The sequence below is a fragment of the Notechis scutatus genome, chromosome 1 (assembly GCF_049901735.1).
Source record: "Notechis scutatus isolate UNSWTSFEM ecotype Mainland chromosome 1, rNotScu1.2, whole genome shotgun sequence".
Classification (NCBI taxonomy): domain Eukaryota; kingdom Metazoa; phylum Chordata; class Lepidosauria; order Squamata; family Elapidae; genus Notechis; species Notechis scutatus.
The window spans coordinates 227,300,286-227,328,238 of NC_142009.1; the positions used below are offsets into that span (position 1 = coordinate 227,300,286).

Sequence of the window (27,953 nt, forward strand, 5' to 3'; positions counted from 1 at the left end):
TAGAATCCCAAAGGTGCAGGGGCTTAGCTGGACTTTCTTGTTTTTTCTTTTGAAGATGTTTCACTTCTCATCCAAGAAGCTCCAAGAAGCTAAACATCTTCATAAGAAAAAAACAAGAAAGTCCAGTTGCCTTTGGGATAACCATGACCTGGATGACTGAGAATCTCTACAACAAAGGTCTTCAAACTTGGCAAGTTTAAGACTTGTGGACTTCAACTCCCAGAATTCCTGAGCTAACATGACTGGAGGAGGAATTCTGGGAGGTGAAGTCCACAAGTCTTAAAGCTTTCAAGTTTGAAGACCCCTGCTCTACAGACTCTGTAAAGTTGAACCATTACCATTTGATGAAATAATGAGGAAGAGGTGGAGAGATGCATGCAAAACACAGATCTTTTACTGCTTTGAGCATGATTGTAGCTATAACATCTTTTCCTCACAGGTGAACTATCTTAAAACAACTACAGTCGATACTTCATATATTACACATAGAAATGGCTTACTTTGGTTGCAGCAACTTTGTAAGAGATAAAAGTGCAGAAAAATCTGGTGTTTACAAGTAAAAGGCTGTGACCTTGCATTTGTTACAGTTAGCCACATGGCATGGCTAAAATGCTGTGTAAAAGCCAGTATGATGCTGGCAAGCAGTATAAGCCAGCCACACATTTCATTTTTCCTGCAGATTTCATAATGGCATTGTTGCTTCTCTATAAAGATGATGTTCTGGCACCCATCATCAAAAAGTCCCTCTGATTATCAGGACCTGCGAAATAAATAACTAAATCTCAGCCTCTTAATAATGCCTTCACACTTTTTGATGATGCTACTGTGCTATCATGGTGCACAGGAGTTCATGGTCAAGGACTTACACATCCTTTGTGAGAGATGCTCAATCAATGCGCAGAGGATTAAGGTGCAGAAGAAAGCAAAAACTTCAGATTTCCTTTCGTTCTTCCGCTTCATTCTCTGAGAAGCAGAATTCGGTCTGCTCTCCGAGATCTAACCCTACTTATTCCCCCCAACTCGCTGGAAGCGTCTTCGAGCTGTCTATTAAGAGCTTCTGCAGAGCAATTGGCTGCCCGTGGGCTGTTCCGACACCATCGCAAAGCGGATACGTGTTTGTTTCTTCGCTCCCCGGCTTGCTCCGTCAACAACCTTTGTGTTTCTGGGCTCTCTTTTGAAAGTATCTCGTTTGGGTTTGGAGTGTTAGCCTTTCCGTCTTTTCCTTTAATTATTGCACGATCCAGCTAACTTCTAAGCGCCTCAGGCGCACAGCTCCAGGGTTGCGGCGGCCACCTGCTTGCCGGGAGGAGTGAATGTGGTTGGATTAGTAGCTGTTGTGGGGCGTGGGGCGGATGGAGAACCACTTAATGGTAGCGGCTTTTGCCAGAAGCGATCTTTCGGCCCCGGTGTGTCTTTTGAGGAATTAGGTCACATCTGCCACTGTATCTCCCATTTTCCAGTCACTGCAGAGTGGCCATGCCGGAGTAGTGTGTGCAGGAGTCGCCTCTGGAAAGTTGAGACAGCTCACGAGAGAGAGAGAGAGAGAGAGAGGCGATCCCCCACTCCCTTTCCCCACTTCCTTGTAACTAAAGCGATCTTTGCCGCCTTCACCAATCTTATTTATTTATTTTATTTATTTGATTTGCCAATTGTTTACAAGATAATAAGTATAAGTGTATACATAGTTGTGAATACATGAAATGGGTACATATAAGAAAAATAAAAGAATAAGAGAAACAATAGGACAGGGACGGTAGGCACGTTGGTGCGCTTATGCACGCCCCCTACAGACCTCTTAGGAAAGGGGTGAGGTCAATAGTAGACAGTCTAAGGTTAAAGTTTTTGGGGTTTGGGGAAGAAACTACAGAGTCGGGTAGAGTATTCCAGACATTGACCACTCTATTGCTGAAGTCGTATTTCCTGCAATCAAGTTTGGTGCGGTTTACTTTGAGTTTGTATCTATTGTGTGCTCTTGTGTTGTTATGGTTGAAGTTGAAATATTCACTGACAGGTAGGACATTGCAATGTATGATTTTATATACCATGCTTAAGTCAGACCGAAGACGGCGTAATTCAAGATTTTCTAGTTCTAGAATTTCAAGTCTGGTGGCATAAGGTATTCTACAACGAGTAGAGGAGTGGAGAACTCTTCTTGTGAAATATTTCTGGACTTTCTCAATTGTGCTAATATCAGATACGTATATCATATCAGATACGTATATCTGTGCTATTCTCCAAAAATATTGGACTTTAGTCATCAGATGTGGACCCAGCGTAGTCCTGCAGGTTGGGGATTATGGGAATGGAAATGCAAGACACCTGGAGAATAATACAGAAACACGGTCTCTATTTCAAGAAGTTTACTGGGTGACCCAGGAAAGTAATTAATAACAGCATACTTCTAGATCAGCCTGGTTTAGATGCAGCTGTTCAGGCCAAACACAAAATTTCCCCCTCTATTGTAACTGCTTCACTATCCATAAGAGAAGCAATATTTTTTGTTAATTTATACTAACATAAAGCTATACTAGCATTCCATTTTGATGATTTTCTCAAGAGCCCCCTTGATGAAAACTAATGCTGCTCTGTTTGGCTCCTAAAGATGCTTTCACTTCCACATTTGTCTGATAAAAAAACAACTTGTGATTTATTTTAAGGGTCTTATATTTTATGAGGGACCAACAAAATATTTCTGCAGGATGTAGTTTGGCATCTGGATGTATTGTTATTATCTATTTGTCTTTTTTGCATGGAATATTGCTAAACTTTAAAGGCAAAGTCTTCACTAAATCCTGAGGATGTCCTCAGCATGTCCGTGTAATTTTTGGGGAGCAATACAGAAAAGGATTGGCATTCCAGTCTTTCAGGTGTTCTGAAATTCTCAAGAGGTCTCTCATTTATCAGATTTAGGTACTGGGAATAATATTTTCTTGCTTATGTGATAATTGGAAGGGACATTTTCTGCATTAAAGTGATGAGTGGATTTATTTAGGATGTATTTACTCTCCATTAGCTTGATTTGACCAACAACAGAAAGCCAAAGTAGCCAAACAGGCTGAGATCCTGTATGACTTCAGCCTTTTCATTTTTGTCTCTGTCTTTAAGATGCATTAAGTCATTAAGTAGCATCCTTTCCATGTAAGTAGATGAGCCCTCAATCATTGTGGGTTGTTTTTGAAAACACAAAGTAGGTTGTGCAGAGTGTTTGAAGGGATTTGTTGCAAAACACACCAATGGAAATAAAAAGAACCGTATTCACTTAGCAATAGCCAGCTAATGAATTATTCTAAAGTCAGGGTAATTTTCCCAATTCTCCCAAGGTTCATGCTTGTGATAGATTTGCAGCCTTAATATGATACTTTGAAAGAGTGATAATATCTGGTCTTCTTGTCTGCATTTTTGCTGGAGAAAATGGCTGGGGATGGCCAATAGTAATCTAGAACAGTGATCCCCAACCTTTTTTACGCCGCGGCCCGGTACCGGCATCAGCTGGGCGCCGCGGCCCGGTACCGGCATCAGCTGGGCGCCGCCATCTTTTGATGAAACGTGCTTCCGGTGAGCTTTCTACCCGAAAAGCTCACCGGAAGCACTTTTTCATCAAAAAGATGGCGGCGCCACAAGCCAGCGGCCCGGTAGGACTTGTTCCGCGGACCGGTACCGGTCCACGGACCGGTGGTTGGGGACCCTTGATCTAGAACATTAGATGTTCTTCAGAAGGATTATGCTGCAGTCATGCTTGGCTGATTTAATTCATTGCCCTAATTATAACACAGTTGTCCTAATTTTGCTTCCAGACAAAATAGCCTTTAAGTTTTGGATGCGATTCCTGCAGCTGTTGCCAAAATGATGCTTCGCCAAACTTGTGGGCTCCTCTTTATTACCAATTTCAGTTAATTGTCTGTTTTATGGCAGAAACTCATGATGCTGCAATTTACAGATAGTCTTGGATGGTAATGTCATATTCAATCAAAGACCTTGTTGCTGAATGACTCATAAGGCAGATATTTCTGGCTATTCATCTAGTTGCGCCACAGTAAATATATTAAAGGGTTTCCAGTGTTACTTGTCCCCTAAAGCACAGGATGCTCAATTAAGAGTTCTGCTCAAAGATATTAACTCTAAAACACTCTCATTATGTCCTGAAAGATGACATAATTGTTTAACATAATTATTTTCAGAGAGGCAAAAAGATAATAGTGATAGTTGGGCAGACAGGATTACTGTGTTATTTGGAGGATTATGATAGAAGCATGGTGTACCAAGATTATGGCTTACCCCAGTTTCTGAAAAAAACAAAATAAGGACTCCACATTCAATGAAGTACCTTGGCTGAGGAAAGAGAAAAACGGAATTGTGAGCTTCAGACTAAGTGTAAGAGTGGATGATTCCCGTGGCACTTTATTAGTGATGAATTATTAGTAATGATTTATAAAAATATAAGTGAGAAATATGGAAAAAAAGAATTAACTATGGAAAGTTTATAAGTGTTCCCAAGGAAGTATGATATTTAATTGAAAAGAAATGTTAAAGATGTTAAGATTTTAATGCATATTAATGATAGAATTGAATTGGAATGGAATGTGTGTTTTATTTACATATATATATATATATATTTCTTTTTTAAGAATATAGTCTCTATTTTAAGAATGTACCATGCAGAACTCGATTTGAAGTTATGTATTATATTGAATGCTATAATCTTAAAGGTATACATTGAAGCTTAAATAAGAGTTTGAATGGATAAAATTAAAGGATATAAAGGGGTCATACTCTAATTGGTAACTACAGGGAAAAATTTGCTTAATAAGAAAAGATAATGTGAAATTGAAACAGGACAGACAAAAGTATAAATATAATGATTTGAATTGAGATGAGATAATTAAAACAAAGTTGAGAAAATTAAAAGAGGGGAAAAACTATGTAGAAAGTATAAAATGGTAATAAGATATGGAATAGAATATAAAAATGAGCATGAAATTGAGTTTTGTGTCTGTATGAAGAAGTGATAACCTGGGACCATGCTATTTTCAAAAAATATGTTTTATTTGTATTTTGTTTTTGTGAAAACCCAAATAAAATTTTCAAAAAAAAGAAAAAGAAAAAGGCAGTGACCATTAAAATAGTGTTCTGACCTAAACCCTTTTCCAATAAGACAAACAATAACCAAAGGGAATAGAAACCTTTTAATGAGTCTTATGAATCCCCGGTTAAAAGGCTGCTGCAAATTCATTAACTTTGATAAGCACAAACCTTGCCAAAACTGAAGAAGATGTTTGATATTTTATCCAAGAAGCTTCATCGGTTCTGAGAGGATGGATCTTGTGCTTCTCCAGTGCCTGCATTACAGAGACATTCATCCTAGACTCACCACACCATTACTGCATAAATACAGGTAGTCCTTGACTTACGAACACAGTTGAGCCCAAAATTTCTGCTGTTAAAAGGAAAGATTTGTTAAATGGGCTTTTTGCCCCATTTTGCGACCTTTCTTGCCACAGTTGTTAAGAGAACCATTCTAGGTGTTAAAATTAATAACATGGTTGTTAAGTGAACAAAGCCCCCATTGACTTTGCTTGTCAGAAAATTGTAAAAAGTGACCCCGTGACCCCAGGACAGTGCAACTGTCATAAATATGAGTTAGTTGTCAAGTGTATGAATTTTGAGCATGGGGACACTACAATGGTCATAAGTGTGAAAAATGATCATAAGTCACTTTTTCAGTGCCGTAACTCCGAACGGTCACTAAACAAAATGTTGTAAGTCAAACACTACCTGTACCCAGGACACACAGAATAATTTTATATCTTCCAGTTCCTGTTGCAACATATAATGTTGTCAGGTTCTGTGCAGCAGTACTTAAAATCTATCAGATAATGATGACCTGCCCCATTATTACATTGAGTTGATCTACTCACATTTGTCAAATAGCTTTGGCACAGAAAATAATATGTTTCAGACCCTAGATGAGGATGATATATTACATTTATATGCTTTCTGAATCACTACAACTCTGGATGGCATATAAATATAATTCATTATTCTATTAGGAACCATTTCTGTGCTTTTCCCAATCCCCTGTCCTTGTCTCCCACACCCAGGTTCCCTGTTTTCCTTGTCTCTGCCCATATAGTTCCAAAAGACCAGCTCAGCCTTCACATGCTCCATATGGATTATCTCCACCCTTCCAGTCATATCCTTTGCACTGAATATTCCCTTCCCATTCTTGAGGCTTTGCAGAGCCACACCCTCAGCACCTTCAGCATCCAATGAATTACAAGAGGGCTTTGGCTAACAACCAATCAGCATGGCCAGAGATGAAGTGTCAAAAAAACATACCAACATAAGCATGCTGAATAAAAAACAGTTCTCCATAAATAAATGAGAAGAAACTTCCCCTTACCATTTGCATCCAGAACCAGCCAGGCAGAAAGAACAGAAGAAGCAGGCTGAGGAATACAAGCTACAACAATGGAAAAAGGTACGAAAGAAGAATAGAGGCTGGAAGCAAATTCTATATTTTCCTCTTAAGCTTGAGATTGCAATCTGCATGCTTTACAAAGCTTTGAATCTTCTCTCTCTTCCTGCACAGGCAGCCTGGCCAGTGGCTAGAGAAAAAAAAAATTTAGCCTCAAATATCTGGAGGACACCAGGTTGTCCCACTCTGATATAGGGCAACCTATTGCCAGCTCAGCTATGGGTCCAGGGAGTTAAGGGAGCATGAGTTAGATTCTCTTCTAAGATTTTACAGTTCAGATCTCAGAGAAGAAGCCGTGATGGTTCTCCATATGTTGCTGAGCCATTTTTTTCAGAGAAACCTCAGCTGGCATAGCAAACTGTGAGGGATATTGGCAGATGGCGGTCAACAAATCTATGATTCTGGAGCATCATAGATTCTCTGTCTTGTGATAAGTGGTTTAAATAGAAAAGGACTGGATATAATTGGAACTTTTTGAAGTGTGGTGTAGAAATCTGTCAGAGATTTCTACACCAGATTGGTTATTGGTTGGTCTACTTGGATTTGGTACCGTATTTGAAAGACATGGGCCCCTGTCATGGGAATTTGTTGTTGCTCTACCAGTCTTAAGGTAAAAGGTAAAGGTTCCCCTTGCACATAGGTGCTAGTCATTTCCGGCTCTAGGGGATGGTGCTCATCTCTGTTACAAAGACAGCCAGCGCTGTCTAAAGACATCTCCGTGGTCATGTGGCCAGCATGACTAAATGCCGAAGGCACATGGAAGGCTGTTACCTTCCCACCAAAGTGGTCCCTATTTTTCTACTTGCATTTTTACATGCTTTAGAACTGCTTAGCTGGCAGAAGCTGGGACAAGTAACGAGAGCTCACTCTGTTATGCGGTGCTAGGGATTTGAACTGCCGAACTGCCGACCTTTCTGATTGACAAGCTCAGTGTCTTAGCCACTGAGCCACCACGTCCACTATATCTCAATTTTAGGTTTTTATCTGTAAAATGGATATAAGGGACATGTTATAAAATAATTGTAAAAATGAATATGTATGAATGTTTTGGACTATATATATATCTAAAAATATATAAGATGCCCAGTTATTGTTTCCAGGGACAAAGTACAGAAAAAAATATGCTGAGCCAAAAACGAAACTTTGTTTATCTGGTGTTTTCTATGTTGGTCAAGTGAAGGGCAGGAATTAGTGTGCAATTAAAATGTGGGTTAAACTTGTTTTTTTAAAACTTAGGTAGGGTGGAGTATGTTCATATATCAGCAAGCAAAACAATGTACCTACTGATTTGGAGACTTCAGCCCCAGGTGCTGAAAAATTTCTTGGAAAGGAGAGAAAAGAGTTAGAATTAAATGTTGAGTTGTGTCAGTAAAGAGGTAACCAGGGGCTATTACCACAAAGGTATATTGCAGATCATGAAATGTTGACCTAAGTGTATACCAATCATTTAAGGATGCCTATGCTAACAGTGATTCTTATCAAGATGCCCATGTTGTTTTGGACATATGTTGTCTAATTTTTCATTGTGGGATTTTATTAAAAAAAATCCAGTATGAAAAAAGAAAGATGCTTCCTTAGGAGACTTCAAATGTGAGGTTTTTCAGTGGAATAAAAAAAGAAAGCAAGAACAATGGAGTCCCTATGAAACGAGACAGGTGCCTGCATGGCTATAACCTCATTTAGAAGCTCACACTTGGTACCTGAATGGGTAGGACTACAGTAGCCAGAATGCCCGGGGCATAATGCCATTATCTTGTTTCTTTTTCTTTTCAGGGGTAGATAGCAAGGCTTTTATTTATTTTGTTGCAGTGTCATTTTTTATGGAAGCCCCTGAACCTCCTTGAAATAATTTATGACAAAATAGCATGCAATACCAGAGCAGCAATCCCTTTCTAGGAAGGTCAAGAAAAGTTTCCTCTAAAAACAACTGCTGCAATTTCTAGAGAGAATAGCAATAATAGACTAGCAATAACTAGGTTTTGTCAGGGTTTTTTTCTACAATATTTCCAGGTAGTTGAGGGAAATTAATTTATATCAAACTCTATTTATAGTGGGTTTTTTTTTTCCAATAATCCAGCCTGCTTTTTGAAAATAAAAGAAAGGAGCACAAGATTCAATGAAATCTGAAGACTAAATACAATATAAAAGATGCAATATTAACATTCCTTTTAGCTCCTTTTATAAAATTGCACTTGATTTACAAATCTGTTGTGTGCAAACACGCTTTTGGTTTATAACTAATTAAATACACAAGAATAGGCTTCACTTAAAATTTTTATATTTAATTTATAACAAAATTTTACCGAACAAGATGCTTAACAGAATTGAAACAGAAAATGCTATCATTTTTAGGGACGTGCATAAGTGCACCATCGTGCCTACCGTCCCTGTTCTATTGTCCCCATTTATTTGTACCTATTTCCTGTATTCTTACTCATGTTTATACTTATATCTATTATCTTGTAAGCGATTGACAAATCAAATCAAATAAATAAATAAATAATTTTTTTTACCACTTTAGTAACAACCACTCTTTTAACTGTTTAAGACACTTACTTTTTACAAAAACAGTAATATCTGCCCTACTAAACCCAGTACCAAGACAAGCAGCATCAGCAAAAGGTTTAGTGAAACCTAGCCCCTTTTTTATATTGGGTAAAACTACAGAAAAAGATATGCATGCTAAGTAGAACTCCACCAATTCTTGATGTTAGAACATAGAATAATAGAGTTGGAAAGGACCTTGGAGGTCTTCTAGTCAAACTCCCTGCTTGAGCAGGAGGAGACCCTATACCATTTCAGACAAATGGTTGCCCAATCTCTTTTTGAAAGCCTTCAAGGATGGAACACCCACAATTTCTGAAGGCAAGATATTCCATTGATTAATTGCTCTCACCTTTAGCAAAATTCTCTTTAGTTCTAGATTGTTTCCCTCCTTGGTTAATTTCCAACCATTGTTTCTTGTCTTGCCTTTTGATGCTTTGGAAAATAGTTTGACCCCTTCATCTTTGTAGGAGCCCCTCAAATATTGGAACAGTGCTATCATGTCCCCACAATCCTTCCCCCTCATTAGACTAGACATACCCAATTCCTATAACCATTCTTCATACCTTTTAGCTTCTGGTCCACTAGTAATCTTTGTTGCTCTTCTCTGCACTCTTTCCAAAGTCTCAACATCTTTTTTATATTGTCGTGACCCGAAATGGATGAAGTATTCCAACTGTGGTCTTACGAAGGCTTTGTAAAGCAGTACTAAATCTTCATATGATCTTGATTCTCTCTCTCTATTAATGCAGCCTAGGATTGCATTGGCTTTTTGGCTGCTGCCACATGCTATTGGCTCATAAGTGGTTGTCCACTAGGACTCCCAAGATCCTTCTTGCAGTTACTGACATTAAGCTAAGTTTCACCTTGTCTACACCTATATATAGTTGTTTTTTCTTACCTTTGCATGTATTTGTTGAATCAGACATATGCCAATTTTGGGTTTGGTCCTGAATGTAAAGGTCACCCATCAATAGTTTCAACTATCAGCAGAGGTTAAAGCTAGGTATTCCTTGATCTTTGATAAATTTTAAATGCATAAACTTGGCAGTTGTTCCTGAGTTGATAATAACTTGAGTGGTTATTTCTGGCTTGCCAGGCAGGTGCAGAAGAATGGTGACTAACAGGTGATTCAAAAGTATACTATGATGTATTTGGGCTTGAGCTGCAACTATTGTTCCCTAATTCAGTAGCCTCTCTTAATCGGGTGGGATCTGTTTTCTGAATGTGACCGGATATTGTGCCATATGTAATATTTCCAAATTCTAGATATTAGTTATGGAAATCAAAAGAAGCAAAATAAATCACAGCATTGTTAACCCAGAGATAAGTAATGGTTTTTGACTGAAGATATCCACTCTAGCCTGGTATTTTAATTGGATGCCTACGGGTGAGTCAGCATGCTTCAAAGTTACTAGGAAGATAAAAGAGAATAACGCCTATAAATGTTTTAATAATTCCTTGAAAGAAAGGCAGAACATCCATCCAATTATACACATGGATACACATGATGTTATTTAGAAGCTTAAACACCATATTTAAGGAGCCATATTATTATAGCATATGCTTCTATTATACTTTTTCTTTTTAGTTATAAAGCTCTTCTACTCTATTTTTGAAAATCTATTATTTATTTATTTATTTATTTATTTATTTATTTATTTATTTGATTTGCCAATTGTTTACAAGATAATAAGTATAAGTGTATACATAGTTGTGAATACATGAAATGGGTACATATAAGAAAAATAAAAGAAGAATAAGAGAAACAATAGGACAGGGACGGTAGGCACGTTGGTGCGCCTATGCACGCCCCCTACAGACCTCTTAGGAAAGGGGTGAGGTCAATAGTAGACAGTCTAAGGTTAAAGTTTTTGGGGTTTGGGGAAGAGACTACAGAGTCGGGTAGAGTATTCCAGACATTGACCACTCTATTGCTGAAGTCGTATTTCCTGCAATCAAGTTTGGTGCGGTTAACTTTGAGTTTGTATCTATTGTGTGCTCTTGTGTTGTTATGGTTGAAGCTGAAGTATTCATTGACAGGTAGGACATTGCAATGTATGATTTTATATACCATGCTTAAATCAGATATCATTCAAGTGGCAAAGGTGGAATTAGTGTTGGCTTAAGTTTAGTTTATTTAGGACTAGAATTTATACATATTTCTAAAATTTGGTATCATTCTTCAATTGCAGTTAGAATCTGTTAGCTCTTTTGTCAAACTGCAGTCATAGAAAGTATGGCAAAAGTTCCTACCGAATTTTAAAATACTTTTACACACACAATTTGCTATTTGAATCCATAGCTGGTTTGATCTGTTTCCTACAGTCACCAACCTTTCTCACTTCAATAGTTTCCAAATGTGTAGATGTTACAATTCCCAAAATTCTGCAAGACCACTTTTGCTCACAATTCGGGGAATTGCAGTTCAGTGTAACTGGTCTGGAAGCCACCAGTTGTGGAAGATTGGGCTACAAAAACAGCAGAATGATATGTATAATTTCAAAATGCAGGTTAGTGTTTGTGTGTGTGTGTGTGTGTGTGTGTGTGTGTGTGAGAGAGAGAGAGAGAGAGAGAGAGAGAGAGAGATGCAAGTTTAAAAACAAAGCGTAAATGTAATTGTTCTACCCAATGGTTTACAATGCCACTTTTCAGTAAAATCTGCAGGCAGTTTACTACACCATTTAAAACCGTCATTCGCTCAATACACTCAAATGATATTGTTGATTCTACCATCTCATTTCACTTCCTACCGGCCTGGTTCCCTTTGCACTCAAAAATATTTGTGATAATTTAAAATATATGTAATTTTTATTTACTAGGAGGGAATGCCCTGAAGTATGTCACAACCTGTGACTACATCTCCAAATCCAGTTCTCTTCAATATAGAATATAACAGAGGTGAATCCATGGACCTAAACTAGTGTTAATGAATTAAGGTCTTCCTGAAATGGACTTAGTGCTTAGTGTACCTATTATTCCCTTTTAACAGAAGTAGTAAACATTAGCAGCAGAGGTGGGATTCTACCAGTTCGCACCTATTCACTAGAAATGGTTGTTAACATTCTAAGCAGTTCGGAGAACTGGTTGTTAGAAGAAATTACTGGCCTAATCCTGTAAGGAAGGCAGGAAGGAAACATTCTGGTGTTGCTTACAGAAACTGCCTCTCCGTTAACCCTTATTACATTCTTGGCAGGACTAGACTTCCTGTCTCAGGAACTTCTCTGGAGTTTTTTCCCCCTCCTTTGCTGGTACTTTGCTTGTGTGGAGTGACCATTCAAAGTTACAATGGCACTGAAAAAAGTGACTTATGACCATTTTTCACACTTACAACTGTTGCAGCATCCCCACAGTCATGAGAGGCCAGGCAAGGAGATGCATGCCTCGATGTGAGTGATATGGAGTTGACCACGCCCAGCCAATAACATGACCACCAAGCCACGCCCAACAACTAAACCACGCCCACAGAACCGGTTGTTAGAAAATTTGAATCCCCCCCTGATTAGCAGTTATACATGGAAAAGGTGTAGGATTTAATAGCAGCAAAAGAGCATGCCTGATTATTTTCTTTTCTTTTTCTAGCTGGAGAAATAGAGCCAATTGTACTTCATGAGCATTCAAATGTAAGACAACGCAAAATTGAGGACATGCCCAGGAAATCTGAAGACCAGCAAGATGCTACCTTGGATGAACACAAAGTTCATGAAATTCCTCTTGAAGATGAAAGCACCCAGAGCACTGCAAGTTTGGGGAGGCAGAGTATCAGAAAGCCGAGCAAGCTTGAGGACTGGACCAGCCAAGAAGACGGCATGCAAAGTAGCAGCTCAGGATATCCCAATATCAAGGAACCACAAAACCCCCAAGATACTGCCAGTAGATGGTCAGGGCAAGGTAGAAGAAGACAAGAAAACCCAAGTTGGAACACAGAGAGGTACTCCTCAGGGAGATCCAACCCAAAGTGCCACCGACCCTGGGACTGTCCCACTGAATGCCAAGACCCAGAAAGGTAAAAAAATTGGAATGGAGGAAAACAGGTTAGGTGAGATCCCTCCAGATTACTAGGGTGTATTTTCTGTTGAGCTCAATTTGTGCGATATTCTATTGGTAAAACAGAAGAATGAGAGTCGTGTGATTCTATGGCACGTATAATCATATACAGAGATGAATCAGAAGAACATTCACCTGAGTGTAGGGATTAACTGAGGGTATAGTGAGAAGGTTGCTCACACAGCATGCTAAGCTGTAAACATTGCTTAAAACCCTTGTGGCAGAGTTCACATAAGATGCTACATCAAAACAGAACAAATCACATTATGGGCTAACGTGATGTTTGAATCCAGAGAAAGTATTTAGAATTGTGTTCACAAGATGAGCAGAGATGAAGAAAGACACATTTTATACTTTACAAAAGAATGTTAAGATTTAGACCTGGGATAATATAATCTCTCCACATAAAAAAAAAACAGCTCTCTACCTTGTAGTAACAAGATACGGATAGTCCTTGACTTATGACCACAATTGAGCCCCAAATTTCCACTGCTGAGCAAAGCAGCTGTTAAATGAGCTTTGCCCCATTTTACGATCTTTTGGCTACACTTGTTAAGTGAATCACTGTAGTTGTTAAGTGAATTGTGCAGTTGTTAACTGAATCTGGCTTCCCCCATTGAATTTGCTTGTCGAAGGCTACAAATCATGATCACATGACCCTGAGACAGTGCAACTGCCATAAATATATGCCTATTGCCAAGTACCCAAATTTTGATAATGTCACCATGGGGGTGCTGCAACAGTCATTAAGTGTGAAGACAGGCCATAAATCAAAAGTCTATAGAGATTTTCAGTAATCCAGGTCATGGTTGTCCCAAAGGACAACCAAGAAGCTTCTTCAGCTCTGACAGGATAGTAGGGAATAGAAGGATTTATATTCCTTGCAGATAGCTGATAATCTGCATCCTCTATCTGCACCCTCTAAAAAGATGCAGATTGCCAGTTGTCTGCAAGGAATATAAATCCTTTCATTCCCCACTATCCGGTCAGAGATAAAGAAGCTTCTTGGATGAGAAGCAGAGGTGGGTATTCAGCAGGTTCTGACCAGTTCTGGAGAACCGGTAGTGGAAATTTTGAGTAGTTCGGAGAACCGGCAAATACCCCCTCTGACTGGAGATTTTACAGTATCCTTCCCTTGCCACACCCATCAAGCCACGCCCACAGAACCAGTAGTAAGATTTTTTGAATCCTACCACTGATGAGAAGCAAAATGTCTTCAAAAGAAAAAAACAAGAAAGTCCAATGGCCTCCTGAAAAAACACCTTTGGGAGGCCATAAGTCACTTTTTTCACTGCCTTTTTAACTTTGAATAGTTACTGAATAGATACTTGCAAGCTGAGGATTACCTGCAATAGGCAGTCATTCAATAGTTTCTGTCTTGCTTCTTTCCAACATTGCTCATCTCTTCTTGGAATCATTGTCCATCCTGCCTGCCTGCCTATTGTGCAGAATGCAATGTCAGGCAAATAAAAATAATCAGGGTAACTGAGAAAATGAGTGATGCATGATAAAAGCATCTTGCATTTGTAAAGATCATTGTAATGGCTGTCTATATGAACTATTCTTCTGCATGAATTACTTTCCCTGGTACAAAGCAATGGACTTCGTCCCCAAGCTTGGGAAATGCAGAGTGACACCTGTAACTCTAGCAAACTTCAGGCATTTGAATTGTAGTTGTTCAAGGAAGGCTCTGCAAACATCTTGGCAGCTTATCACTGCTCACTGACTTGAAAGGTATTTTGTAATTCTTTGTAGCCAACGTGAACAAACCAATGGGATTCAACAGCCCTAATCTCACAATAGGAACTCTTGTGAAAGTAATTATTTCGATGTAGCAGTTGAGTTGCATCAACCTGATCTGAATCCGTAGGTTTCTATGTACAGTCTGCTTGTCCTTGGCCAAACTGCTCTGCTGCTTACCTGCACTCTTCTTCCTTTAACAGACAAGCTTTGTTCAGGCTTTTGGTATCTGTACTAGAAAAAAAAAAGTGCTATGGAGAACTTAAATTAATTTATAGGTAAGGCAGATCAAGCTTTCATTTATAAAGGGATTTTATTTATTTATTTAGAAGATTTGTATGATTACCTGTCTTAAACAACTCTGGGCTGTTCACAACAGCAATATCATGTTTATACTTATATATATTATCAAATGCATGCTCGACAAAATAAATAAATAAAATAAATAAAAATAAAAACTGTAAAACATAATCATGAAATAATAAAATTGTCAAACAAAAGCAAAAATCCTGCATCTTACACTTTGGTTGCTTTGCAGCCAGTTCCAATTACCGTACCTAATTTCATTCTATCTATTCTATTCTGCTCTATTCTTGTGCCTGGAGTTTTAAAAAATGGTCTTGATGACCTTCTCTGAAGCTAAAAAGAATGGAGTGTTCCATAAAGTAGGCGCAGCCATGGAAAAGGCACACTTTTGAAGTCCCATGAGGTGATAGAATTTCAGGGGATAAAATGCCTATCAGATATGGTAGGACAGGCAGATACTCTTAGGGAGAGGCAATTCTGCAAATAAACAGGCCCTATGACATGTACAGTTTTAATGGTGATAACCAGCACTTTGAATTGCATCCAGAAGGAAACTGGAAGCTCGTGCAGCTTGGGCTATAGAGATATAACATGGGTAACCCTTGGAACACATAATACTGTGCACACAGCTGCATTCTGGACCAGAATGGATCATCTCGGTTGTCAATCTCATAAAAAATAAAATTAAACTTTTTTAAAAAAAAATATTCAGAATATATGATCCATAAGCCTGGTTTACACAAAAAATATAAGATGCTTGTAGCAAATTACAGGTTGTGGCTGATCTGCTGTAATTAATGATTTTAGGAGGAGGGTAGCTTTCAAGTTATACATCAGCTCTCAATTTTATAAAGTAAATCTTGGACTCTGTCTGAAAACCCATAGAATGCACACCTGTGTAGTGAAATAAGAGTAGCATAAAATTTTTTATAACAGAAATGAAAGAACTTGCAACTTCATGCAATATCTAACTAAACCAGCTATCTGTTTCTTATTAATAACCTGAATCTTGAAGAAATGTCCTCTGCTTTTTTGTTTCTGGACTTAATGTGGTAATTTAGCCATTTATCAGAACGGATAAAGAGATAGTATGCTCCATTTGTTTTCCCAATTCAGACATATAAAAAATTGGCTCTGTGCCCCAGAGTGCAGTTCTCATATTTTAAAAGAACACTATTTTTTCATCCGGGACAGGGGGAGGAAAAGGAAGAGAGGTTGAGCGCAGTGTATGTGCAAAAGGCCATGCCTGAGAGAGGGTCTATAATGCAGATACTGCTTGGCATATAAAACAGCAGAGAGACTGACAAAAGGGTCAAAATCACGAGTAGTTGGAGAAGATGGGAATTGTGAACTACCTCTTGTAAAGGATACTAGATTGGGGCAAGTTGCTTCAAGCTAGAAGTGAGTATGACTGGCTGGAAGCCCGAGCAAGGATACAATTGTCCTAAGAAGTTAGATTATGTTCCACTACATCAACATTTTATATTTTGATCCCAAACATGAAAGAAAATACTTTGATTAGTATCTGCAAATGACCACCTGAGTTTGTAAGAAAACTATGAGAAAAGTATGGCAGCATATATTCTTGCTTGTGGCCCAAGATGATGACATTCTTTAGAAAAAGAATGAGACAAGTGTGGGTCAAAGGGGAAAATATGATTTTGAGTCTTCTCTGAAGTAGAAGTCTTTGTATGAAGTGTTGGGAAGCCAAAAAGGTATTGAGTCATGGCAGAAATTCCCAGACTCTTGTTAGTAAAGTAAAGAAAGACAACATGATTATCCATCCAGTTCTTCCAGGGCACACTCTGCCTTGCAGGATCAGGATTAACATAAATGATAAAAAGAGTGGGACTCCTCTATAACTCTTTTGATTCCAAGAGTTTTTGTTTTGTCCTAGTACAAACCCCTACGCTGACCTAGTGCACTGCTTACGTGCTACCTGGCTGACAGGAAAGACATGTCCAAAAGAATATCGGATCCATCAACTGGAGGCCCTATGCCACTTTCTGGATGAAAGGCACGTAGATATCCAGCATGCCCTGTGTGCAGACCTACACAAGGTGAGTAAGCCTCCCATCCAGAGCCTCTGGCTGCTCAGAGGGAACTTGCAGATGGACCTGTTTGCCATAATAGATAAGGCGCAGCTATTCCATTTTTCTCTTTGCTGGATTTCCCATGAAAAAGTTATGAACAGGAAACAATGTATGGGCCATGAGAGCTGAATTTAGCAAGGTGGCAAGTAGCAATTATCAGTCTACAGAAAATCGTTATGTAAACATAGTTGACCATTCTCCTAAAATGATTGAGTACAGCCAAATATATATTATCTCAGAAAAGTGGGCAGAAAAAGTCTAAACTTATCAAGACTTTGATTTCTTTGCATAGTGAATAATTTGACAATATATGGCTTCATTTGCAATTGAGTTTGTCTGCAAGTCTTCTGCCTGATTAAGGGTTAAATACAGGTAGTCCTTGACTTACGATCAGCCCCACATTTCTGTGGGTAAGTGAGATATTTGTTAAGTGAATTTTGCCCCATTTCACGACCTTTTGGTCCACATTTGTTAAGTGAATCACTGAAGGTGTTAAGTTGGTTCCATGTATTAAGTGAATTGGGCTTCCCCATTGACTTTGCTTGTCAGAAAGTTGCAAAAGCCAATCACATGACCTCAGGACACTGCAAATGTCATAAATACGAACCAGTTGCTAAGCATCTGAAGTTTGATCATGTGACTAAGGGGATGCCGCAATGGTATTAAATGTGAAAAATGGTCATAAGTCACTTTTTTCAGGGCTGTTGTAAGTTTGAACGGTCACAAAATGAACTGCTATAAGATACTACTCTATCTACCTCTTGTAAAGAGTACTGAACTAAGCTTAGTATCATGTCCTGGTGTAAAGCTCAAACATTCAATTTCTGGAATCAATTGGGATGATAGCATGATAAAGGAATATGTGCTGAATGGGACACAACTTTGCTCGATGAATTGCTTCACAGTTCACTTCTTATACTCAGTATAGACATCACTGATACATCTTGTTTTGTCTTTCTCTTCCCCAGCCCTGCTTTGAAACTGAGTTCACGGAGGTTTTGTTGGTCAGAAATGAACTGGCCAACGCTCTTAACAACTTAAGCTACTGGATGAAGGATGAAAATGTGCACAAGAATCTAGTAAGAAGTTAAACAGAATGGGTGAAGAACAAATGGAAAGGAATGGTTCTATGTTGGACTGGGATGAAAATCTACAGGATGCATTATTTCATCAAACAGAAGATGGGCTTTCTACCTGTGTTCCTTTCAAAACAGGTGGATGCTCATCTTGGAAGACAAATCTCTAGCTATTGGAGTTTTAATTTTCTGTCTTCCTTACCTGTTACCCTTCCCATGGTATTTGGGAATTACCAGATCTGTAATTTCATGTAACAGGTTGATATTATGTTATTGATATATACAGGTTCTGGGGCAACTTCCAAATGAGGGTTTTTAAGGCCATACTTTTTCTGCCATCAGAGGAACAAGTTCCTGCTGCTTTTTAAGGATAATTTCTGCACTCCAGTTTAAATTAGTTGAAGTCGCATTGCTTTAGAACAGACTTTTCCAATGTACTACCCTTCAAATAAATCAAATTATAATCTTCATATTTCAGTTAATCCTAGTTACCTATATCTATTGTTTGCTTTCTAGTCTGTATGATCAGCAATCTCATCAGTGCACAGTGCAAGAGAGATTAAAATGTTTTAAGTGTTATGTGTGAAATTATTCTTACGTTTTACGTGCATATTTAGGCAAATGTAGGAATGTAAAGCCAATGGCCTGATTTCAGAGTTCTTTGCAAGGTGTTGATTCAAGCTTTTAGTAGGAATAACAGCAGTTGCAAAACCTACTGTTAGAAGAGAGAGAAAAGGGGGTGCCACAAAGAAGAAAAGAACAGAATGAATCACCCCATGTATAGAATAGAATAGAATAGAATAGAATTTTTTTATTGGCCAAGTGTGATTAAACACACAAGGAATTTGTTTCTGGTGCAACTCTCAATGTACATACAACAACAGTGATAGATCATTAACATAGTCATGCTTGGATTTGCCCTAACCTGAATGGTTTCTTTGGCCCTATCTACAACTGATACAAGTTCCTTACAACCATCATGGAGATTGACCTTCAATATAATTTTTAAAATCCCATATTTGACATAAAGTCAATGATATTGCTCCCTGATGTCCTCAGAGCCCTGTGGAATGTGTCATAAGATCAAACATTTTGACCTTTCCCCTTGATTTTGGTATTACATTTACATGTAGTTGAGTTGCAGTTGTTAGATGGGTTTGGGGAAAGTTGGAGGTTTAAAGCCTTGAAGCCTAATGGGGTCCTTCCATTCCTTAACCCTCTCCTCCAAATATAAAAAATACACTCTTCACAATTCATACGACTTCTAAAATTGATCATTATTTTGGACCCTCCCTTCCATGATATAGTCTACTATGCTTCCTGGAGGGGAAGTGTATAATGCATCTGTGTTTGTGTCAGTTCCCCAAGCTGAAACAAAATAAACACTCATAATCAATTAGCAGGGGGAGTTCTTTTTTATATCAGAAATACGTGGTGTAAATATTGAGATGGAATCTTACAGATATTAAACATATTAGCCAAACAAATCAAGCATACATGACTGAAAATGAAAACACTTTGGCACAGGTTTTCAAATGTCTGTGGTATTAAAGCCTTGCCTTAAAAAAAAAAAAGACAAAGGAGAGGATAAACAATATTAACTCATATGCATTGCAATTATTATTTTGAAAGCAGGCATCAAATGGCTTTATATTTTGTAGCTCATCAAGCATTTCCACTCTTACAAAATAATCTATTAATTTCCTTTTCTACTTCACCCAATTGCTGTCATGGATTTTTCTGTTTGTTTGCTTTTATAGTTGACACTGATGGATTGTGCCTTCATTCGCAAGGATCCATATGGTGTGGTGCTGATCATTGCACCCTATAACTATCCTATCCATCTTACTTTGATGCCCCTTGTGGGTGCCATTGCAGCTGGTGAGTAACAAGTTATATCTCCAATTCATTTTAGATATTACATCTCCTTTGTGTTCTTCCAAGAGATACAGACATGTGATGGCTGTTTATCTGTTGCAACCTCAGTAAAGTATCTTCTCCCCATATTAGGGAATTGTGTGGTTCTCAAGCCTTCAGAATTAAGCAGCTGCACCGAAAGGCTCCTTGCAAAAGCATTGCCTTGTTATATGGATCCAGTGAGTTCATCATTTCCAATTTACTTTGTTGTTAAGAAATCAGAATGAAACAGAGGGTTTTGGATTTGCCTTTTCCTCTGCCATTTGCCTTAATTTCCTAGACATTTTAACTGTAATTCCTCCTTCAAAAACAAAACAACAATAAAAAAAAACCCTCTGGTTCTGAACTAATTTCAAACTGTGATGTATTTTTGGAAGCTGAGTCAGATTATTTACAACCATCCAGCTCATTTGAAATCCCCCATTCCCAAATTTTCTTTTGGATTGTGGTGGATGGTAAACTTCTGAGGGTGGTAAACTGACTATAGATTGTTATTTTAATGGAAACCCATTTTGGGATAATTTGAGGAAGAATGAGGCTAGGAAATTACTATGAATGTAAGACAATTCCACTCTCATAGGAAGATTAGACAAAAATAAAAAAAGGAATCCTACCAGTCATCCCAGAACTATTTACAAGCCAGATTTGAAGTTCCGATGGTCAGGCACAGCTTCTTTTCCACCCCCACACAGAAATTAATAATTGCATTTTTGGGCACTCCACAACTGGCCTGCATTTACAGTTGTTTGCAGCATCCGGCAGTTGCATGTTAGGAATTTATGGTTTTTCTTGCTGAAAATCTGTGTTTTCTGACAAAAAACACCCATTGCAGACAATGTATTCACTTAATAGCCACTGCATTTGCTTAATGACTGCTGTAAATAAAGGTCATGAAGTCAGACATAATCATGTGATCATGTACTTAATCAGCACCACTTACAAATATAATTCCAGGCTCAATAACATTCATAAGTTGAGGACAACCTGTATTACCATACACCAAAAGCAAACATCTCATTTTAAAATTAAAATGTTTAAGAAAAATCTTAGTTACTTTCAATTTACTGCATCATTTCTGTGTTCCAAATTGCCCACAAGAGGCTTTTTGCCGTGTTTCAGGGACAGAAAACTCCACCTGTGTGATGTGGAGGCTAGTTTGATTGAATATGAACTTTTCTATTTTATAGCAAACCTTTGCTGTGGTGACAGGTGGTCCTGAAGAAACTGATAAATTACTGGAAAATAAATTTGATTATATCTTCTATACAGGTAATTTTCTCTTCTTGAATATCCGTTTCATGTTCTTTTAGTTGTATTTAAAAATATTCATCATTAATGTCTGGACAAAACAGTGTAGTAAGCAATATTCATTGCTTTTTGGGGCATTCCACAACTGCCCTGCATTTACAGTTGTTTGCAGCATCCTTGAAACTGAAAGCTTCAGATAATTTCTCTAAAATCATGGTTTAGTATCCTGCCCCCATGGGCAGTAAAATTTATCTCTGCAGTTCATTGCCTTTCTAGAAAGCACTGCATATTGAGCAATTTGCTCTGATTCTTGGTTAAGTAGCTTTATCCGTCTATCTGAGTTAATGGCAGATTAGGCCAGGAAAACTGTTGCATGTGGGATTTATAACTTTGCCTGTCAACAGCTTCCAGATTGTAGATCTTGCCCACAACTGGTAGAAAAGATGAGTAGTCATACTGTAAGTAGGAAAAAGCCTATGCTTGATGCAGAACTTCAGCTATTGGAAATAATGAAAAGGATCAGTTTTGGTTTCTTCCCCGCACAATGAATGTACTTCATTTCAACCCACATAAATTTTCTCAGATTTTCTGCTTTTCTCTTTCACTGCCAGAACAGCTCAAGGTTACCTTAACAATACTTAACAGGAATTTGACAACAGTTTGACATGGGATTTTAATGGACGATCCCTAATACATTCTAGCTCTAAACTGATACTTTTCAGTAACTTAAATGAGGAAGTGGAAAGAAGAGTTATCAATTTTGCAGACAAAACAAAATTGGATGAAATAAAATGTAGGAAACACTGAAATCAGTTGTTTTGCCAACTATTAATGAATTTAAAAAACAACAACAAATCTGTGTGGAGTTTTGCAGATCTGTATGGAAGAATGTTAGAGGGGGAAAAAACAACACAGATGGTTTTTGAGCCCAGAATTGTGAACTCTGGTACTGGATGGGAGTTATGCTGTATATCTCTCTTGATCCAAATTTTGCCATATCTCTATAGGGAATAACCATGTAGGAAAGATCGTCATGACTGCTGCAGCAAAACATCTGACACCACTGAGTCTAGAGCTGGGGGGGAAATGTCCCTGTTATGTGGATAGGTGCTGCAATTTCCAGAATGCAGCCAACCGAATTGTATGGGGAAAATGCATCAATGCTGGACAGACATGCATTGCACCAGATTATGTGATCTGTACAGTTGAAGCACAAGAAAAGTTGTTGCCTTGCCTGCGCCAAGCTATCTGTGAATTTTTTGGCCATGACCCCAAGGAATCACCTGATTTTGGCCGCATGATCAATGACAAGCAGTTCCAGCGTGCCCGAGCTTTGCTGGAATGTGGCCATGTGGCCATTGGTGGAGAGACCGATGAGTGTGAGCGTTACATTGGTGAGTACACAACTTAGGACTGGAGGAAGACTAGATTTGGAGTTTGGGAAAGACAGGAAGACATGTTGTGATTATAAGAAGTCCTTATTTATCAACCATTCAAAAATTACAAAGGACCCCCCAAAAATACTTACAACCTGTGGTGACGTGATTGCCTTTTGAGCACCTGACAACCAGCCTGCAGTACCCTGTGTTGATGTGATCACCATGATGTGTGTCCCCCCCCCTGAAACTAGCATTTACTTCTGGCAAAAAACACAACTGCAAACTATGTTTGCTTAACACAATTGCTAAGTTTGCTTAAGGATCTTTACGTTCACAATTATCATTGCAAAAAAAGTAGTCTGTAAAATTGAGTCTGTCAATTTATGACTTGCTCAATGACAGGCACAATTTACAACTATATAATTGACCACAATTTATAACTCTGAGGTCAATTTCTATCATAAGTCAAGGACTAGCTGTACTACTTATCTATGTACAATGGATAAAAACTGTGTGGTCACTAGGAGTTGAAAAGGATGGTGGCATAGAATCAATCAAGCTTATTAAGAAGTGTATTATCAGAGATTTAAGACTTAAATCACCCTTCCAAGTTGGTGTTTACAGAATATGTTGAACTTTAATTGTCATTGGCCACACAGGGTAATTTTGAAAGTTGAAGTTTAATGAGCTGGCTGTTTTAAATAAAGCAAGAAGACAGACATGTTTTGGGGGGTTGCGTATTGGAAATGTAGTCATGGAGAAAGCTAAAACTCTAGTTAAGTTGGACAATAAAGTTATAATACATAAAAGAAACAGATCTTTATGTGATTTTTTGCCCATTACAGCTCCCACAGTGTTGGTGAATGTGAAAGAGTACGATCCAGTCATGCAGGAGGAAATTTTTGCACCCATCCTGCCAATATTCATTGTGAGAGATATGGAAGAAGCCATAGATTTCATCAATTGCAGAGAACGTCCACTAGCTGTGTATGCCTTCTCCTCTGACTGCAAGGTATACTGTTTAGGTACAGCATACTATATGTGGGAGAAGCTGGATTCCCATAACCCCATCCATGGTGGCCAAAAGGGAAGACGTGCACTATTTTCAAAATATGTTTATGTGGTAAACCGTGATGAACCAACATGGTAGCAATTCTTTGCCCACTGGTAATACAGTCTGGATGATCCAATTCTACCCTTGATTATTTACTAATAAGGCAATGTTAAAAAATAATTGGCTCATCTACGCATCCATAATGCAAATCACAGTACCATTTTAAAGATTATATTGTAAAAAAATAGCCTCCCTCTCACCACCAGTCCATTGCTGAAGAGGTAACAATTTCTCTATGCTGTTCTGGTATGGATAGTAATGTTTTCCCTTCTACTGTACCATAAGAGCTCCTGTGCAGACATTCTGGGGCACATGGAATCCTTTGGAGGTTTGCAATCTTCTAGATTCCAATTGCACTGGATTCCTGAAGAAAAGCCCTTTCTTTCTTTGTCCCTGGACATCCCCCAGCCTTTTGGAGGTAATTTCAACTATTTATCAGAGCTAATGGGGAGATTCCCCCCCTTCCCCTCTCCTCACAATTTGGCACTGACATTTTTGCTCTATACTTCAAGAGTCTCCTATGCATTTTAAAAGCACAGTCTTTCTCTTTATCTGGGAACAGAGACATTGAGAGAAACTCCTGAATTTATGATGTAAAAGCCTTGGTTGAGAGTAGAATGGGATGACTCACAGTGGCCAGGTTGGCACATGATAGGTGGGTATGGATGGGTGATCATGACCAGATCGGAGTGGTTGACTTGGCCCAGGTGTGTGGGTACGACCCACTTGGTGTGGAACAAGGCGGTCGGCGCAAACAAGTTGGCATGGATGACTTGGTGAGGATGACTCATCATTGCTTAGGTGGGTGCAGATGGGTGGCATGACCCAATTGGCACGGAACAAGTTGCCCCAGGAAACTGCATGTGGGGACAACCAGGTGTCCCACCAGAAGAAACATCAGCCCCTAACATGCACTGGAATTTGGCAGTGGTCAATCCACTGCCCCCAAGAACAACTTTCCCATTTGCCTTCTTCCTTCTCCTCCTCCTCCTCCTCCTCTGGCCAGGCCTGGCCTGGCCCCCCTTGCCTCACCTGCCTGGCTGCTCCTAAGGGATGCATCGAGGAAGCTGTCTAGAGGTCCCTTGTTGGCTCAAGCCCTCAACAAACACTTGCCTAGTTGCCTAGGGTTCTTCTCCACTTGGCAGATCAGCATGCCATAGTTCTTTCTGCAACTCTCCAAGGAAAAGAGAAGAGCAGAAAGCAGGCGGGTGGTTGCTGAGGGCTTGGGACTATGCAGAAACACTAGCTGGCTGTGGGTGGGTGGGGGAGCCTTACATGATGCATTCCTTCAGGAGTAGCCAGGCTGGCAAGGTGGGCCAGGTTCAGCCAGAGAAGGAAGAAGAGGATAATGGGGAAATTGTTCTCAGGGGCGGCAGATTGACCACTACAGTACTCTAGTGCACATTATGGGTTGATGTTTCTTCTGGTGAGGCACTAAGTTGTCCTCACACCCAGTTGGCTGTGGAAACTTGTTCTATGCCAACCAGGTTTTGCCCACCCATCTATGCCCACCTGGCCATGCCCATTCATTTGTGTCCGCCATGAGTCATCTGTACCAAGTCATCCATGCCAACATGGACATGCACACTCTGTGCTGACCCACCATGCCCACCCATCTGTGCCCATCTGGTCGCGCCCATCCACCTACCCATGCCGATCTGGCTGTGGTGAGTTGTCCTAGACTCGAGTGAGAGCATTGATTATGTTAACCAAACTTGTGATTTTTATTTCCATGCCTCACTCTTGGCTCTGTATTAGCACATGGAATTAGAAATCAGGGTGGATGACTCTAAAAAAGGTCACGTGCATTTTCAATCTCTTGATTATTATTTTTTACTAAGATTCATAAAGATTATTTTTGCCTTTCAATTTACTTTTAGGAAATGCCTAATACATCTACAATATTAGTCATTTTGTGAGTGTGTCTGTGGCACATTTTCAAATTCCAAATGTTTGTAGTGGCCCAAAGGTTAAAGACCGTTGTTTGTATCGTGACCCTTATTATTATAGACCTGGGACCTGATGGAACTCGTGTTTGGAAGATTAAGGATGGGGCACCTAATACTCTTCTATTCTTTTTTTCTTCATAGGTTGTGAACCAGGTACTGGATCACACTAGCAGTGGTGGCTTTTGCGGTAACGATGTTGGCTTGCAGGCAACATCGGTTTCCCTACCATATGGTGGCATAGGTAAGATTAGCCTTTTATCTTCTAAACTGTCTCCATTTCCCACCCTGCAGGCTTATCCTTACCTTCCAACATGAAAAGTTCTCCCACTTGATCTTTTTCATTCAGAAAAAGACATTAAGAGTCCATTTTTTTTTTACTATGTCCAACATATTTGCAGATTAAATCAAATGTGATCAAATAATAAATATCCCACTGTACGTAAGCTACGTGGTCATTTATATATAAAGGAGATGGCTGGAAATGTGGACTACATTATACTGGTAAATGGGAATAAAAAGAGAAGGCTTGCATTTTTTATTTTGTAAGTAGTACTACTAACAAGATCAAAAATATTCAACGGGATTAAGTAGTTCTGGTTCAATAGGCCTGGTCACACACTATACCAGAGGTGGTATTCAGCAGGTTCTGACCAGTTCTGGAGAACTGGAAGTGGAAATTTTGAGTAATTTGGAGAACCGGCAAATACCACCTCTGACTGGCTCTGCCCCCATCTATTCTCTGCCTCCCGAGTCCCAGCTGATTGGCTGGGTCTTCTTTTGTTGCCCTGCACAGGAGAACAGAGCTGGAAAGAAGGTTAGTGGTGTGGGGAGGGAATGGAGATTTTGCAGTATCCTTGCCCTGCCATGCCCACCAAGCCATTACCACCAAGCCATGCCCACAGAATTGGTAGTAAAAAATGTTGAATCCTACCAATGCACTATACTAAATATAGGTTAATATTCTGTATAAATCAATATTGCATTTTGGCTACAAAACATGGTTGAACTGATGTGCATCTTTAACTTCTGTTTAATTTTTAGATATCATGATAACAAAAAAAGCAGTAGTTTAATTTTATTGTAGATTAAGGCAGCTGTAGTTCAATGATCATGAAACCTAGCAGGCTACCAAATTATTATCTAATCAAGCTTTGCTTGTCTCTACTGAATTCTCTTCTTTAGTCTCTTCTTTAAAAATATCCATTTGAATATGAAACCTTTTATAGTTAAGTACTATGGGGAAAAACCTTTTTAAGGACAGATATTTCCAGCCTGATGAAAAAGAATAACTAGATTTGATCTGAATTTTTCCTTTTTAATATTGCAGGACACAGTGGCTTTGGCCAATACCATGGCAAATTTTCTTTCGATACGTTTACTCACTTCCGTGGCTGTCTTTTGCGTTGCATGGGCATGGAGCTAATGAACAAAATACGCTATCCTCCGTACAGCAATAAGAAATTGAGAGCACTTGTTTGTGCTATGGAGATCAGGCGCCATTGGTTGTGAAATTAGCCTGTGAGGCCTTGAATCACATCACCTGCATTCTTAAAGAACTTCAATCAAGAATTTTGGTGTAGTTGAGATTCCCTCCCGCCTTTATTAGCTCGTCCTAGAATTTTGCCTCATCACCTTCAAAGATCCTTCAAAAGCGCTCTCTGTTTGGCAAACCTTATTTTCACCATCTTTGCATCTTATAACTTTTCTTTATCTTGTATCAGCTTCTATAAATTCAACATTTAGTAGTGGTTAGAAAACTTAGGGACACTCTCCAATTCTCTTTGCCCAGTTTTGGGTATAGAACATATCTTCATTTCCAGCAAGGACTCATTATACAATTAATTAATGTTTCTGGGTAAACTTTCATCTTGATTTTAACACTTAAAGCCAATTCTGCTTCAAAGTTTATAAGCATTAGATTCTTTGCTAAAAACAGACAAGTACAGTGGAGTAATCATTCTGATTAATATATTTGTACAATAAGGATAGCAACATAAATGGTCTTTGTGAAATAATCAAATTATTTCTTTGTGAATATTTAAATATTTGATCCATTAAACAATTT

General features: G+C 38.8%; 1 protein-coding gene and 1 long non-coding RNA gene across 2 annotated transcripts in view; one reads left to right on the forward strand and one right to left on the reverse strand.

Moving 5' to 3' along the window:
* Nucleotides 1–530: 530 nt before the first annotated feature.
* Nucleotides 531–27,953, reverse strand: part of LOC148133213 (uncharacterized) — a 35,563-nt gene continuing 8,140 nt past the window's right edge. The window contains exon 3 of the long non-coding RNA XR_015746598.1: nt 531–571. This is a non-coding gene — a long non-coding RNA (uncharacterized LOC148133213). The remainder of the gene's footprint in view (nt 572–27,953) is intronic.
* LOC113410703 (aldehyde dehydrogenase family 3 member B1-like) lies at nt 12,407–27,904 on the forward strand. Its single transcript, XM_087950460.1, has 10 exons — nt 12,407–13,025; nt 17,010–17,172; nt 18,174–18,284; nt 20,042–20,162; nt 20,292–20,377; nt 21,386–21,467; nt 22,454–22,840; nt 23,671–23,837; nt 26,030–26,129; nt 27,216–27,904. The coding sequence occupies exons 1-10, from the start codon at nt 12,667–12,669 to the stop codon at nt 27,395–27,397; spliced, it is 1,758 nt and encodes a 585-aa protein (XP_087806586.1). The 5' UTR covers nt 12,407–12,666; the 3' UTR covers nt 27,398–27,904.